Source organism: Impatiens glandulifera, chromosome 7 (assembly GCF_907164915.1).
Source record: "Impatiens glandulifera chromosome 7, dImpGla2.1, whole genome shotgun sequence".
NCBI lineage: Eukaryota > Viridiplantae > Streptophyta > Magnoliopsida > Ericales > Balsaminaceae > Impatiens > Impatiens glandulifera.
The window spans coordinates 34,917,143-34,932,316 of NC_061868.1; the positions used below are offsets into that span (position 1 = coordinate 34,917,143).

Sequence of the window (15,174 nt, forward strand, 5' to 3'; positions counted from 1 at the left end):
AAAAAATGCAAAGTTTATTTTTATTTACTTATTTTATTTATAATTTTTTCGTTATTTTAATAAGTTTATCTTCAAATTATTTTTCAAATTCATCCCAACTCAAATTTCTTAATTCGTCCATATATCTTTCTTATACAGTTTCGACACATAAATTCTCTCTCATACTGAAAACAAAATGGATATATCTCCGTCTTAGCTTATTCTTAATCTAGCAAATTCTTAATATCAAATGCTTGATAGTCCAAGTTATTGTCTAAATTTGGTATTCCTTCAAATTTGATTGTATTTTGTAAGTCGCTTAATTTTAAAATATATTAAACTTACAAATTCCAGCTTTTTAAAATTGTTTGAGTTTGAGTGTTATACACAAATTTTAATGGTCACATTTTAATATTGGATGGAAGTGGGTTCTGAAGTGTTCAAGCCCAATTACTGTAAACTTCTAAAAACTAAACTCAATTTATCTCAACATTACAACATTACAATATTAGTCTCACATTCTTATATTTTATATGGAATGTGCTTTTCCCACTCTTTTGTTATTTTCATACTTGATATTACTCTTCACTCACTCTAAAATTATTTATTTATTATTATCACCTTTATATATTTACTTTTCTTATTTTTTTATTTTACTTATTTTATTTAATTATTAAAATTTTCTTATCATTAAATAAAATTAATTAATTAATATTTTTTAAAATAAAAAAAAAATTTAACCGAAATAAGAAAACAAAAAAAATATTTGAAAACCGATATAAAAAATATTAAATAAATATAATATAAAAAAATATATTAGAAATTAATTAATTAAATTTAATGAATAAAAAATATAATAATAAATTTAAATAATAAAATTAATAAGTAAAATTAATAAAATAAAAAATGTAAATATATAAAACTATAAGGATAAATAGATAATTTTAGGAGTTGAGTGAGGAAGGATGACGGGTAGAGATGTCAGACAGAGACAGGGGAGAGAAGCAATTTGCTATTTACATTTATATATATATATATAAAATTTATTACAATATTTAAATCATTATTAACCTCGAATATATATATATATATATATATATATATATATATATATATATATATATATATATATATATATATATATATATTTAGGGTTGTAAGTATTACCGATATTATTGGTACGGTTAAAATATAAGTTTTCAAATTTCGGTCTTAAAATAATATTTATAAATTAAAAATATATATAATATTCATAAAAAATAAATAATAATTAATGAAATTATATATATTTACAGTTTAATTTTTATTTTAAAAATTAGATTCAAATTTGTTAGATAAAATAGTTATTAATGAATCATAATTTTAGTAAATTTATTTTATTCTCTAAACATAGCTTAATTTTTAAAGTATTTATTTTTTTCTCTTTAAACTTAACAAATTTATTATTTTCATATAGATTTATGTTAATTAAATTTTATAAACACAATTTTTTTAAATCAAAACACAATATAATTCTATTGTATTATTATTTCATATATATAATCCCTAGCCATTTTATTTTTATTTCACTATGAAGTGTGTTTTTTTTTTTTTCTGAATAAACATAATGAAATCTAATATGTTGTCAAGTTACCTCTCAAATACAAAATACAATTAAATATGAAACACAATTAAATATGAAATATCATTTTTTTAAGTAAATATTGATACCAAAATTTTCAATAAGATATAAAGTATGAATAAGAAATTAATGTGTATTGTACCGACTACCTGGCCACTTTAGTTATTGTTTGTAATAATAAAATTAATTTAATGTGATTTTAAGAGTAATTCAGTAAAATAATAACTTGGTTAAATGGCCCATTTTGTGCTATTCACAAGGCCAATTTTGTGGCATGGCTGACCCAACATTTAATATTGGCATTTTAGGCCTATTGTGATTCAAACATCTCTAGGCTAAAATCCCAACTTTTTATTTTTTTTTTGTTAACTTATGAAATGTAATGTGAGTCAAACTCATCGTTTGGATTTTATTTTGGGATAAATCTAATTGATTTCATTCTTGTATTTACATTCATTTTTAATGCAATGATTTAGATGGTTCATTTCTAATAGATATGAATTATGATGTTTATAGAAACTTCAAAGTTTAATGATATTTTATGGGTTGGTCGGGTCAAAATTAATGTTATTACAATTACCACTAGTATGAAAACTAATAACTAAGTGGTAATAAAACACAAGAACTCATGTTTTTTGATATATAATCTAAAATCTCATAATTAAGAAAAATCATTCAATAAACAGCTTCTTAAAAAGCAAATTAGGGAAAAAACACCTTTTTGTTGAATGAGGAGGTTCTATCCAAAAACAACACAAGAAGAAAATGTCATCAATGAAAACCAATGGCTCCAACAATCCCATCCTTGGGGGAAATAGTTATAATACTAATATTGATGAACTATAAGTTAGATAAATAAAATCCAACAACAATAACAAAAGAATTCTCAACAAGCATCACAACAAATCACATTATACCAACTGTTTCTTCGTCGCCTCCATTCTTTCCAACAAACCCGCAATTTCAGCCTGCATTCTCATCTTCATCTTGTAATAATCGCACTGTGCATTCTCCAAAACCTTGAGCTCCTCCATCTTCATCCTCCGCTTTTCTTCAGTCTCCTGCAAACACAGTTTCGTCACCTTTTCCGCATATTCCACTTCCACGTTCTCACTTTTCATCCGCGCCATCTGTCTGTAATCCTCAGCTTCTTTCCTTGCATCGTCAGCTCTTTTTTGGAACATTTTTGTTTCTGCCTCTTTTATCATCACAATACCCTCCAAGCTGTCGATCCCATTATCCTTCACCATCTTCATCGACCACTCGTCGTCAGCCATGGTGTTGCTGCGTAGAATAACAGGACCAGATGACGAATCAATCTGGATTTGCTTCGACGACAACAGTGTATCGATCCTGCCACTTGAAGAGTTAATATTGTCGTAAAATGATGTTTTTTGAAGCATTGGGTTTCGAAAGTCAGCTTGAATTGGTGTCGTGATCTCTTTACTGGAGGAAGATGGAAGATCAGCAAGCCCTTCTGTGTCTGTCAATCACAAAAAATTCATAAATGGAGTAAAAGAACAGTTATTTCGAAGAAGAAGGATGACAGAAAACTTACATGTAAAGAACTGAAAGATGAAATTGCAGACATCTGATGGAGAAACTCTTCTAGCTTCAAGCTTAGACAGCATCTCATCAGCCTTTAAATGCAACTCCTTGCCAACATAATCTTGGCTAGATCGAAAAATCTTCCGAACACAATCAAGCTCCTTCGTTAACTTCTCAACACCCCATTCTTTCGCGCAAGACATGAAAACATCCTTAACGAATCCAAACATCTCAGAAGCATGACCGCATCCAAGGCAATGGAATTGCACCTCGGTTATGCCTCCATTCGCCTTCTTCTTCAAGCTAGGCCCTGGTTTTATGAGATTCTTCTCTATTCCACAAGCAGCATGGCACCAATGCGAACAGACATCGCATCCAACCCAACTACAAGTATTGCTGGCGCAGTCGAATTTCAAACAAACAGGACACATACATTCACTGCAGAACCCTTTCTTCGCCGAGCAAATATTGCAGTCACAATCCTCAACCGGCAGAGCCCTTCTACAGTTCACATTTCGACATCTCTCCAGCAAGAGAATCTCCGAGAGCTCTATAATCGGGATTCGAACTTTGCTCGATAAGAAACTCCCAATCCCCATTTTGATCGCGACAAACACTTCGAGCTGAGTTTTACTCGCTTTGGAAAGATTCTCCTTTGTTAAATCGGATCTTCTCTCCAACCTGTTCTGCAAACTCAACAACTCCATTCTCCTCTCCGGAGTTTCGATCAGCTTCGTCAAGTATTCCTTGGTCGATTCAACAGTTTCCTCAGTCAGTTCTTGGACAATGTGGGACATCATAGAAATCGGTTCGGAAACAATCTCTCTGACAATTCTTTCAGGTCTAGATGGCTTGATTTCAGGGTTTTGCCTTCTGGAATCGCCTGACTGTGTCTCGAGTTTGGGCCTCGCGGGTAATTCAGAAGGGTAGAACGAATGGTTATTCGAAAAGGCGACACCTCCATCTCCAACTGGTCTGAATCGGCTATGGACTGAACCGTTTGTTCCTTCACCGGCATTCCATATTTGATCACAATCTCTCCTGTGGTGACTACTACCCATTGAGAATTCATTATTCTCAGTCGAATTTCGAGTAAGTGAGCAGCTGAGATTATGTGAGAATGGATGGGAATATGAGTATGATAACGAGGCTGCGGTGAAATCATTTGAGTATGTTGTTTGGGTATTGTTGTTTGAAGGTGCAGCAGCAAATGATAGTTCGTTCTGTATAGGTCTAAGTCGAGATGGAAAATCAGCATTAAGAGAAAGTGAAACATCAGGTAAAGCTAAAGAGAGATTCAGAGTCTCCAGTTTTTGCCTCTTCTCTCTATTTTCTCTCTCGATTTCATCTTCATCTTCCTCTATTCCTCGTCTGTTTGAAGCTTTTCCCCTTACTTCATTCATTTGCATAAAATCCCTTTCTACCCATCTGTTATTACTATCTTCTTGATATTGATCTTCAACAACTACTTCCTTTCCTTTATAACTCCCTTTCTCCAACGAGTTAAACATATTCTTCGACGGGATCTCTTTATCAGGAAACCCCAGTTTGTTATTTTCACATAGATAACTCAAGGTCAGCTCTTGAAACCCAGAATTCATAACTTTCGAGGGTTTTGACTGAAACCCATCTGAACAAATCTCAGTTTTCCTCATAAATTCAATACCCTTTTCATGAAATCTCGAATTCGAATCTGGGTTATCCGGATTTTGCTTAATTGAAATGGGTTTAGAAGCAGAGCTATTCCCTTCTCCCGAACCCCCACCACCCCCATTAGTTGAAAGATCATTCTCTTTCAACATGACGATACAAATGAAAAAAAAGATCAACAAGATTAGATCCACGAGAACTTACCAGCAACAAAATCAAGGCTAGTCTTGAGTTTATCAAGCTACGATTCTTTGTTGGACTCCATTTTTCTCTGCAACGGCCATTTTTCTTCTGCCCTTGGGAGGGGCTCACACGGAGAAAGAGAAAGAAAGAGAAAGAAAGAGAGAGAGAGAGTAATAAAATTAAACAAAAGAAAGGCCGGAAAAAGAATATCAATATTTTATAAGGGCATAATTTTAGTGGATGATTAAACTTGTGGGTGGTCCTTCTTCCTTCCGTCGGCCATTGTTGAATATTTTGACATTTGTTAATGGTGAGCTCCAAAGCTTCAACCTTTTGTTAGAAAACGCAATGAGCAAAGAGAGAGACTAAGGCCTTGTTTGTTCAAATTTGTATTTAATATTAAATAACAAATCTTTTATCCATAACCAAACAAGACATAAATGTAAGAGTCTGACCCACTTCCAGCTCACCCATCTTAAATTTCCTTATTTTAAGAACACCCAAAAAGAAAAATCCTTGAACTACTCCATTTTAAACTCAGTTTACACTGGTCAATGTTTTTTTAGAATGTTTGACTTTTGTTAATTATAGTTATTAACTTAACTTGAGATTATATTTCTACTAATAATAATAATCTTTCAAGATAAGTATAAAAATTAAGTGGCAAAAACATACTCATTACAAAAGTGATCTTACTTCAAACTTCTATCCATAATACCTAGGCATGTTTGATGGGAATTATTTGAAATTTTAGATAAACTACTCATTTTATTCTTTTTTGTTTTAATTATCTATGTAACTATCATTATTTCATCATTATAATATTTTAAATATTAATAAAAAGTAAGTTATTAATTTTTCTCAATTTTTTTATTTAAAAATTTATATTTATAGTTGTGAGAATAACATTATTTTAATATTAAAGTTTTTTTTTATTTAAGTGGTTGAGTGCAATCCTCATTTAATTTATTATCTTATCTTCTATCTTCTTTTATATAAATATATATCATCACCTTATTGTTAGTTTACTTTCTTAAATTTAGTTTTTTCTTAAAAAATAATTTGTTATTTTATTAATATAACTTCAAACCTAAGAGTGAAATAGTCAGCACTGACTCATGTTATAAATGAAGTTAATCTCCACCAATAAAGTTACTTTCTTAACTCCTTCTAATTAACTTTTAGTGTAGAAATATTACTTTTTTATTAAACTTCATATTTTTAGAATTTGAATTTTAAAAATATTATAAAAAAAATTTTAAAATTATAATAATAATAACTTTTGTTAAGAGATGAGTAATCTCAAGTAATTAACTTAACTTGAGATTATATTTCTACTACTAATAATAATAATAATCTTTCAGGATAAATTTACAAATTAAGTGGCAAAAACATACTCATTACAAAAGTGAGCTTAATTCTAGGCATGTTTAATGGGAATTATTTGAAATTTGATATAAACTATCATTATTTCATCTTTGTAAAATTTTAAAATATTAATAAAAAGTATGTTACTAATTTTTTTCAGTTTTTTATTTTAAATTTTATATTAATAGAGTTGTGATAATAATATTTTTTAATATTATTTTTTTAAAGTGGTTGAGTGTAATACTCATTTAATTTATTATCTTCTTTTTATATATATCATCACCTTATTGTTAGTTTACTTTATTAAATTTAGCTTTTTTATAAAAAAAATAATTTGTTCTTTTATTAATTTATATAACTTCACACTTAAGAGAGAAATCATCAGCACTAATTCACGTTATAAATTATGTTAATCTCCACCAATAAAGTTACTTTCTTAACTCCCTCTCATTAACTTTTAGTGTAGAAATATTACCCTTTTTTTTGTTTGTTAAGAATATGAGTAATATTTAAACTTCATATTTTTTTTAATTTTAATTTAAAAAATATTTATAAAAACTAATTTTTAAGACATTTATAATTTTGAATAAAAACAAATTTTCAAAGTATTTTAAAATGGGACGGATATCTCAAATATTTTTCAGTTAGTCAAAATTTAATAAATAAATAAAAATATAATATAATATAATGACCTAGTACTTTTTTTTAATGGAAACAATTAATGGAGGGTATTTAAGGAATTGTCCCATGAATAGTTAATTATTAAAAAAAAAAGTCACCAAACATATTTGTTTTAAATAATCTAAATCCAAGATTGCCTAAATATTAGAAAACTCAAACAAACAAGGTATAATCATAATCATAAAAGTAAAAACAAAATAAAATAATATTTATATATAAGCTTTCTTAATAAAACTAGCATTTTTCCCGTGCATTTGCACGAGTATTAATATAAAAATCGTAAAAAAAAATTACGGATAACATTTTTTATTTTATTTTAAACCGTTTTAAGTTTATGGGTGGGTCAACCCACAATCCGACCCAAGTATCCATTTACTCAACACCTATATAGATTAGTTAGTTAAAAAGTTGAACTTATATTAATATTAAAACGTCCCGCGTTTATCAAATTTGGTGTTGAATTTAAAATATAAAGTCTTTGTAGCCTAGTTGGTTAAAGAGTTGTACTTGTTTTGTTAGGTTGCAAATTCGAAACATACCTCTAGCATTTTTAATTTTATTTTTAACCGTTTTAAATTTAAAAACGGGTCAACCCACAATCCGACCCAAGTATCCAAATTAACCACAGCTCTCGACCCGCCAATCCGGACACTTTAAAAATTAAGCATCATTATATATATATAGATACTTTGTTTGCTTTAAGTCTTCTGACCAGATTATGAAAATCTTTCATATCCTTCCATAAATGTTTATTATACTTATCCTAACAAATTTTATAATAAAAATTAAATATAATAATTTAGTATTCTCTTTTTTAAAACTAATGGCAAATTGTTCACTTGGTTCAAATTTGGGACAATTTTATTATTTAAGTTCAAAGTTTTTAAAAATAAATATTTACTTAATACTCAAATTTAAATATTTTTTAATCATAGAGTTTATCTTCTTATATTCATTTATGCATTTAAAAAAAAAAAATCCTAATATTAACACAATAGATCCCAGGTCCTAAGATTGACAATACAAACTAGGGAATACTAAATGGTTGTTGGATTAGTTATTTAGTTCAATCTCCCTTTTTTAAAATGGAATATAAAACTTAAAGAGGACAAAAACAAGAATGAATACATGTATACATTTCTATTTCAATCATTCATCATTAAGTATTCCATGCTCCTTTGAGCATTCTCCATCTTTTATAGATACAATTTCCTTTATGTAGCTAAAACTTACAATAAAACAAGAAAAATGTATATATTTTAAGATCTTTTTTCATAAATCATAAATGTATTCAAATATTCTTTATTTTGTTTTCTTCTTGATTTTTTCCCATGATATTGATACCACTATTTCCTATAAAAGTTACGACGCACATGTCCCAAGTCTTCTTTACCAATACTCGGCGATAAGAAAAAAATATTAAATATCTATAAATTTGTTTTTGAAGAAAAATAAATAGATTTTGATCTCAAACATATAATTTTAAATTTAATGTTAATATGAAGATTCTCAAAGGCTTATGGTTGAATCTACACCTAAAAATTATTATATTTACCCTTAAATCTATAACAATTATCTAGGTATTACCCAAATCATATTTTTTAGAAGTTTTTATTAAGTTGGACTTTAGGATGAGATTATATATGGCAAACTAGATTGAATTATGGATTATTTAGATGTCTATTATTTTTTATTTGGTTAATATATTCTCATAGTAGAACAATTAAACATGTCTAGTAAAAATAAATTTGAAATCTTATTCTCCTCCAAACTGATATCTTGAAACTTGTACCTTATAATTCTTTATTGGGTAGATACATTATTTATTGTGTAGAACTTATTTATTATTTGTATATGGTGAGAGTTAGTTAAATAATTTGAATACTCTCTTCAATTTGATGGTTCTTATTATAGTCATATCAATTAACTTTATATGATTTATATTTAATTGCAATAATGTTTTTAAAAATAATAATTGATCAATTATAGGTTTTAATTTGGAGAAGATTATCTTACTTTTATATATATATATATATATATTATGTTTTCAACCATGAGAAAAACATTAACAATAAAAAATTTGTTCTATAATATACTATATATATATATATATCAACAGTACTCCACTAAGATAGTTTAAAAAGAGTTTTTTTAATAAACATTTAAATTTTAATTTTGACTAAAAATATATTCTATTGAATTCTACATTAAATATGAGGGTTGGATTAATTTTTTAAAATTCAAAAAATAAAATAATATATATATAGGCCTGTCATTTGACTTTGAAATGAACAGTATTTGCCAATCACGGCAATAGGGCCCAGTACCACTAATATTGCATTTTCTATTAATTGCATGAGGGCCCATCATATTTTTCTGCCATTATTATGTAAATTAATGTATAGTAAAATTAATTATCGTTAAAAAGTAGTTTATAATATTTAATAATCATTGTTGTCGGTTAGTTTTTGGTTTGGTTTGGATTATTTAAATAATTTAAACCACTTAAACTAGTTTGAGCTCGATATCGACTTGATTTAGTTTTTGTTAGCTCGACTTGAACTCGAACGAGTTTATAAATTTGAGCTTGAACTCGACTCGACCAGTTACCTACAAGCTCAAGTCGACTCGACTTGACTAGTTACCTACAAGTTCGACTCGTCTCAAAAAATTTGAACAAAAAATAAATTTTCAAACTCAAGCTCGAACTCAACCAAATATATTTTCAAAATGAAAATATCAAACTTTCATACATATTCAACATTTAAAACATGATATTTCAAAATAAAAATATGAAACAATCATAAGTATTTAAAATTTCAAAACATGATTGTCCAAAACAATAAATCACCCTTACTAATCAAAATTTTAAAACATAAAATTCTAAAATTAAAATACAAAGATATATAAATTGTTTGAACATTTATGTAGTGTTTGATATGCGGTACTAGTTATATAAATATAAGTTGTAAAGGGTATAAATTGTAAGGAGGTATTAGGAGATATAAATTATATAAGTTATTAGTGTTTGGTTGGGAGCATAGAATATGTATAAATTATACAAGTTTTATTATTTTGTGTTTGGTTTTTGGTATAAAAAATAATAAGAAATATAAAAGACCATTTTGTCCTTATATTTATATTTATATAAATTATTATCTTAATATTTATTTAAGATGTAGTTTATATTATTAATTATATTGAAATTAATAAAAAATAATAATATATATTTATCACATTAATGTATTTTTAAAATAAATAATACTATTATAATTCCTCATCATATAACTTATATAATTATATAAATAAAATTTATTTATATATTAATTAATAATAATTTTAATAAAATCATATTTTAAATTAGAATGGGATAATTATAAATTAATTTCAGAAATAAATTATATATAAGTTATATGAATTAATAATAATAATAATAATAATATCACTAATTTATATAATTGATTTTAAATATTATTTATTAATAATGTAGTAAAATTTTATTTTATAAATTAATTATATATATAAGTATTATCTATTAATTAACATTATAGTTTTTTTAAATAATTATTATATTTAATTAGATATAAAGTTGTCACATTTAAATTTTTTATAATATAATTTTTGTTTACAAGATAAAAAAAATAAATATATATAAATTTAAAAATCAAATAAAAATAAGTAATTTAGTATTTATTATTATTATTTAAATTATAAAATCAAACCCATTTAAATATATATAAATATTTAGTTATAATTAATTATTATTATTATATTTAAAATATAATAAAGAAATTATAATTTTATAAAATTAAAGGGTAAAAAAGGAATATTAAATTTTATAAAAGTTAATACATTTTTGTAACTGCTTTGAGTAGGTATAATTTATACCTACAGTAATACTGTAGTTATAAATATTAACCAACCAAACATTATAATTTATTATATACACTATTATGTTATATCTATAGTTTTATCCCCCTTATCAAACGTAGGATTAATATATTAATCTTTTTTAACTCATATTCTTCGATCATAGCACACGTACAATTATCTGCATTCAATAATATAAAATATTTAATTTTAAAAATAATTAATATAAAAAATAAATTTAAAACAAATAACTAAAATTTAACTTATTTTAAGAGGTGGTTAACAACAACAAAATTTCTTAAATATGTTATAAAATTCGTAACAAAAAAATTAATAATGAAAACTTACTTTAGTCTTCTTTTTCATTCCATTTATATGTCGAAGCCAATCACCTCCACAAAGTAGAGTTTGCACTATACAAATAGTGATGAACGGTAAGAATTAATTACTCTTGTCCCAACACTAAATGTTGTTTTTGAAGCCACTGAAGTCATTGAGATTGCTAAAATGGCAAATGCTATCTTAAATAATATTGGATATTGCATTCTATTCGTCCTTCACCATTTTAAACATGAAAAATCTTTAGAAATTTTATTTTTTTTAGACGACATTTCAAAATAATCTGTCAATTCAGATTTCTTACTCTTCTAAGTTTCAACCTTTTCACAATAGTCATCAAAATCATCCCAATTATATATAGAATCAAAACTGTTAGACTTAGATGAATAGACGATGCTTTACTAATTTCCTCATCAACATACTTTTCATAAAGAGAATAAATCACCTCTTTAACTTTCAAGATATGCTTAGAGGTGTCGAATCATTCCAAACTTCCGAAACTTTTTCCTTTTCTTGTTTGGAATATATTTTCTTTTTTTCTTCAGTCTTTTCTTGTGTTTTTGGACTAGATATTCTAGTTTATGTGTTGATTTCAATTTCAGCCTCATTAGATTCAACTACAACACTATTTATGGTAAGTTAAAGAGATGATTTTTCCATAAACATACCTAATATTAATAAATATGTCATTTTTACTTATACTAGATAAATTTATAGATATATGGATTATAATCTATAAACATAAATTATCAACCATCAAATAATTTTTTTTTAATTATCTAGATATAAGTTAATTAACAAATAGTATTTTCGATTTATTAAAATGATATTAAATATTATTATATATATATTTAAATTATTTAAGTGCAAGTATAACATGAATCTTATAAAATATAACATGAATCTTATAACGAGAATCTATTAATTTTTTATATATATTATTAATCTTATAAATTCATTTTTTCCTAAACATATTATATAACAATATATAAACTAACTTTTTTTTTCTCTTCATATTATATATAATATACTAACTTTTTTTTTTATCTTTTTAAATATTATATATAATATACTAATTATTATATTTCTAATATTTATTTTTATTATATATAATATCTTAATCTTTTTTTATTTATATCAATATTATATATAATATATTTTTATTATATATAATATATAATATATTAACCATTTTTATTTTTTTAATATTATATATAATAAACTAATTATTATATTCCTAATATTTACTTTTATTATATATAATATATTAACCTTTTTTTTATCCTTTTCAATATTATATATAATAAACTAATTATTATATCCCTAATATTTACTTTTATTATATATAATATATTAACTTTTTTTATCTCCTTCAATATTATATATAATATATTTTTATTATAAATAATATATTAACATTATTTATCTATTTCAATATTATTATTTTCTTAATATTTTTGGCCCGTTTTTTTTCTTAATATAAATAAGTGTTTTTCTATATTCATCAAATTTATGTATAAATTTCTCCTAAAATATGAAAAAATGATATAAAAATAAAAGTTTCTCTTAGAAAAAAAGTTCACTTAGACTTACATATACTTATACAACTAGCTCACTTAGACGTATAAACTAATAAAATGTCATTTAAACCTATTTACTATAATTTTTTTTTTTTTGACTCATTTAGCCTATTTTAGTAAACTATAATTAATTTTTATTTTATTTTTTATTTATATATTTATTAATTAAATATTAATATATTTTCACCTTCCTTTTTCATTAATGAATGAATTTTCTATTTTTATCATTTTCATAAAATTATTATTAATTTTATATAAGTATTTATTATTGATTATTTTAATTATTATATATATATATATATATATATATATGAACATTCATCATTAAATATTTTAATTTTATATTTCTTTCTTCTTTTTAATGTTTTTTTTCTTATATTAACATTGATTATGAATTATTTAAAATTGTTTGATCCCAATAGTAATTGGATATAAAAATGACTTATCCTTTCAACAATAAAAATTATTTAACATAAAAGTAAATCAATTAATAATTAATAATTGGATAATAATAATAGCAACTCATTCATCAAACAATAAAAGAGTAATAACAACATATTAAACAAAATAATATTACTTATTACAATCAGTCATGAATAAAAATTAATTTTTTTTTATTAATTTTATTTTTGTTAATATTAAATTAAATAAAAAAGAAACCTTTAAAAAAATTATTAAATTAACTCTAATTTACTAACAGAGACTAAATGAGTCTATTTGATAGTACGTATGTTTAAATGATATTTTATTAATACATACTTTAAGTGAGCTAGTTATAAAAGTAATACGTCGAAGTGAACTTTTTTTTCTTCTCTTACTACATTAAAAAAGGATGAACAAGACTTAACGTTGACAATGAGATAACCAACAAACTATTTGTTTCCTTCTTTGTTGCTTTGTTGCTAGATTTTCTTAAAATAAAAAGAAATCAAAGTTATCTAAATGCAAAAACAATAGTTATTGTAAAAGTAAAAATAAATATTAATTATATGTATGCCTTTTATGAATGAATGAGAGGTGTAGACCGAAAAAAATAATGAAGAGTAAAAGAAATTGTGAAGAATAAAGAAAAAGAGATAAAAAAAAAAATGAAAGAAATTATGAAGAATGAATGAAGAAGAAATGAAGAGTGAAAGAAATGGTGAAGAATGAGTGAAATAAATGATTAGGTCAAGCTGGTCAAGTACTATAATAGAAAAAATTGACTATCCTAATTTTATTTTTTAAAAAATTGTTCAAAAAATTATTTTTGATAAGATTTGAACTTATAATTAAACATTTTATCATCAACCATTCTATACATTTTATGTTAAACAATTAATAAATTTAATTAAATAACTTAATATTTTTTTTTATTAAATTGGTTGATACGAGAACGGCCTAGCTCGGCCTAGCTCGTGTTCTTATTGAGCTTAACCCAAACTCAACTCAACTCAAACATCATTTCAATAATCAAAATATTAAAATAATATTTATTTTAAATATTTATTTTTTAATTTATTTATATATATCAATACCTTTTTACTAAAAATAATCATAAATTCTTTAAAATTATCAATTAAACATTTTTTTTTCTATTTGTAAGTTATACAAACAAATTCTAATAATAAAAAACACAATATTTAAAACTTGTTTGATCTTGTGTTGTTTACCCCTAAAAAAAACTTAATTAAAATTTTTACTTATGAAAGGATAAATGATTTGAATTAAATTATTATAATATTGTTTTACAATTTAAGGTAAAAAAATAAAAAAATCCTGTTTTATTAAATTAGTTAATGAATAAATAGTTTATTTTTAAATATTTGTTGTGGTAAAAGATTATTTGAAATCAAAGAAGTTCTAAAACGTAAATAATTTTTGACAAGATAAAAAGTTTTTGGAGATTGCTAGTATGGAAATATTTTTAAATGATTGTATTTCTTATATTTGGATAGAACCAAACCAATTACATTTGTAAAAATGAGAAAAGTTATATCACATAAAAAAAATATTTTCTTTTCAGGTTAGACACTATAAGAACGAACGTGTTGAAAACGGAAGTTTGTAAAAAAAAATAAAAATAAGAAGGAATATCTTAAATGAGTTTGACTTTTGTTAATTAAAAAATATGTAAATATATTTAAAATATATGAGTGGACAAATGTCACATGTAGGTCTGTTTGGTATGTTTTGAAATAAATGATTTTAAAAAAAAATAATATTAAAACTAAATATTTGAAATAAATAGCTAAAATATATCTTTTTTAAAATTTTATATATAATGAATGAAGTAATAATATTAAGATAATTAAAATTATTTAACTACAAAAGTGATTAATAATGAATGAGATGATATGTCATTTTATTAAATAA

General features: G+C 24.1%; 1 protein-coding gene across 1 annotated transcript; it reads right to left on the reverse strand.

Annotated features, from left to right (window-relative positions):
* Positions 1-2,370: 2,370 nt before the first annotated feature.
* On the reverse strand, positions 2,371-5,249 carry LOC124944535 (protein OBERON 3). The gene is made up of 2 exons (XM_047484815.1): positions 3,159-5,249; positions 2,371-3,083 (listed from the first exon to the last, which is right to left on the reverse strand). Exons 1-2 carry the CDS (start codon positions 4,948-4,950, stop codon positions 2,512-2,514), a joined length of 2,364 nt encoding a protein of 787 aa, XP_047340771.1. The 5' UTR covers positions 4,951-5,249; the 3' UTR covers positions 2,371-2,511.
* Between the last annotated feature and the right edge of the window lie 9,925 nt (positions 5,250-15,174).

Bases quoted from the DNA above. Each gene is read 5' to 3' on its own strand.
- LOC124944535 (XM_047484815.1), bottom strand. From the start codon at position 4,950: ATGTTGAAAGAGAATGATCTTTCAACTAATGGGGGTGGTGGGGGTTCG. The intron at 3,084-3,158 runs GTAAGTTTTCTG...TGTGATTGACAG, and splicing joins CATCTTTCAGTTCTTTACAT to ACACAGAAGGGCTTGCTGAT.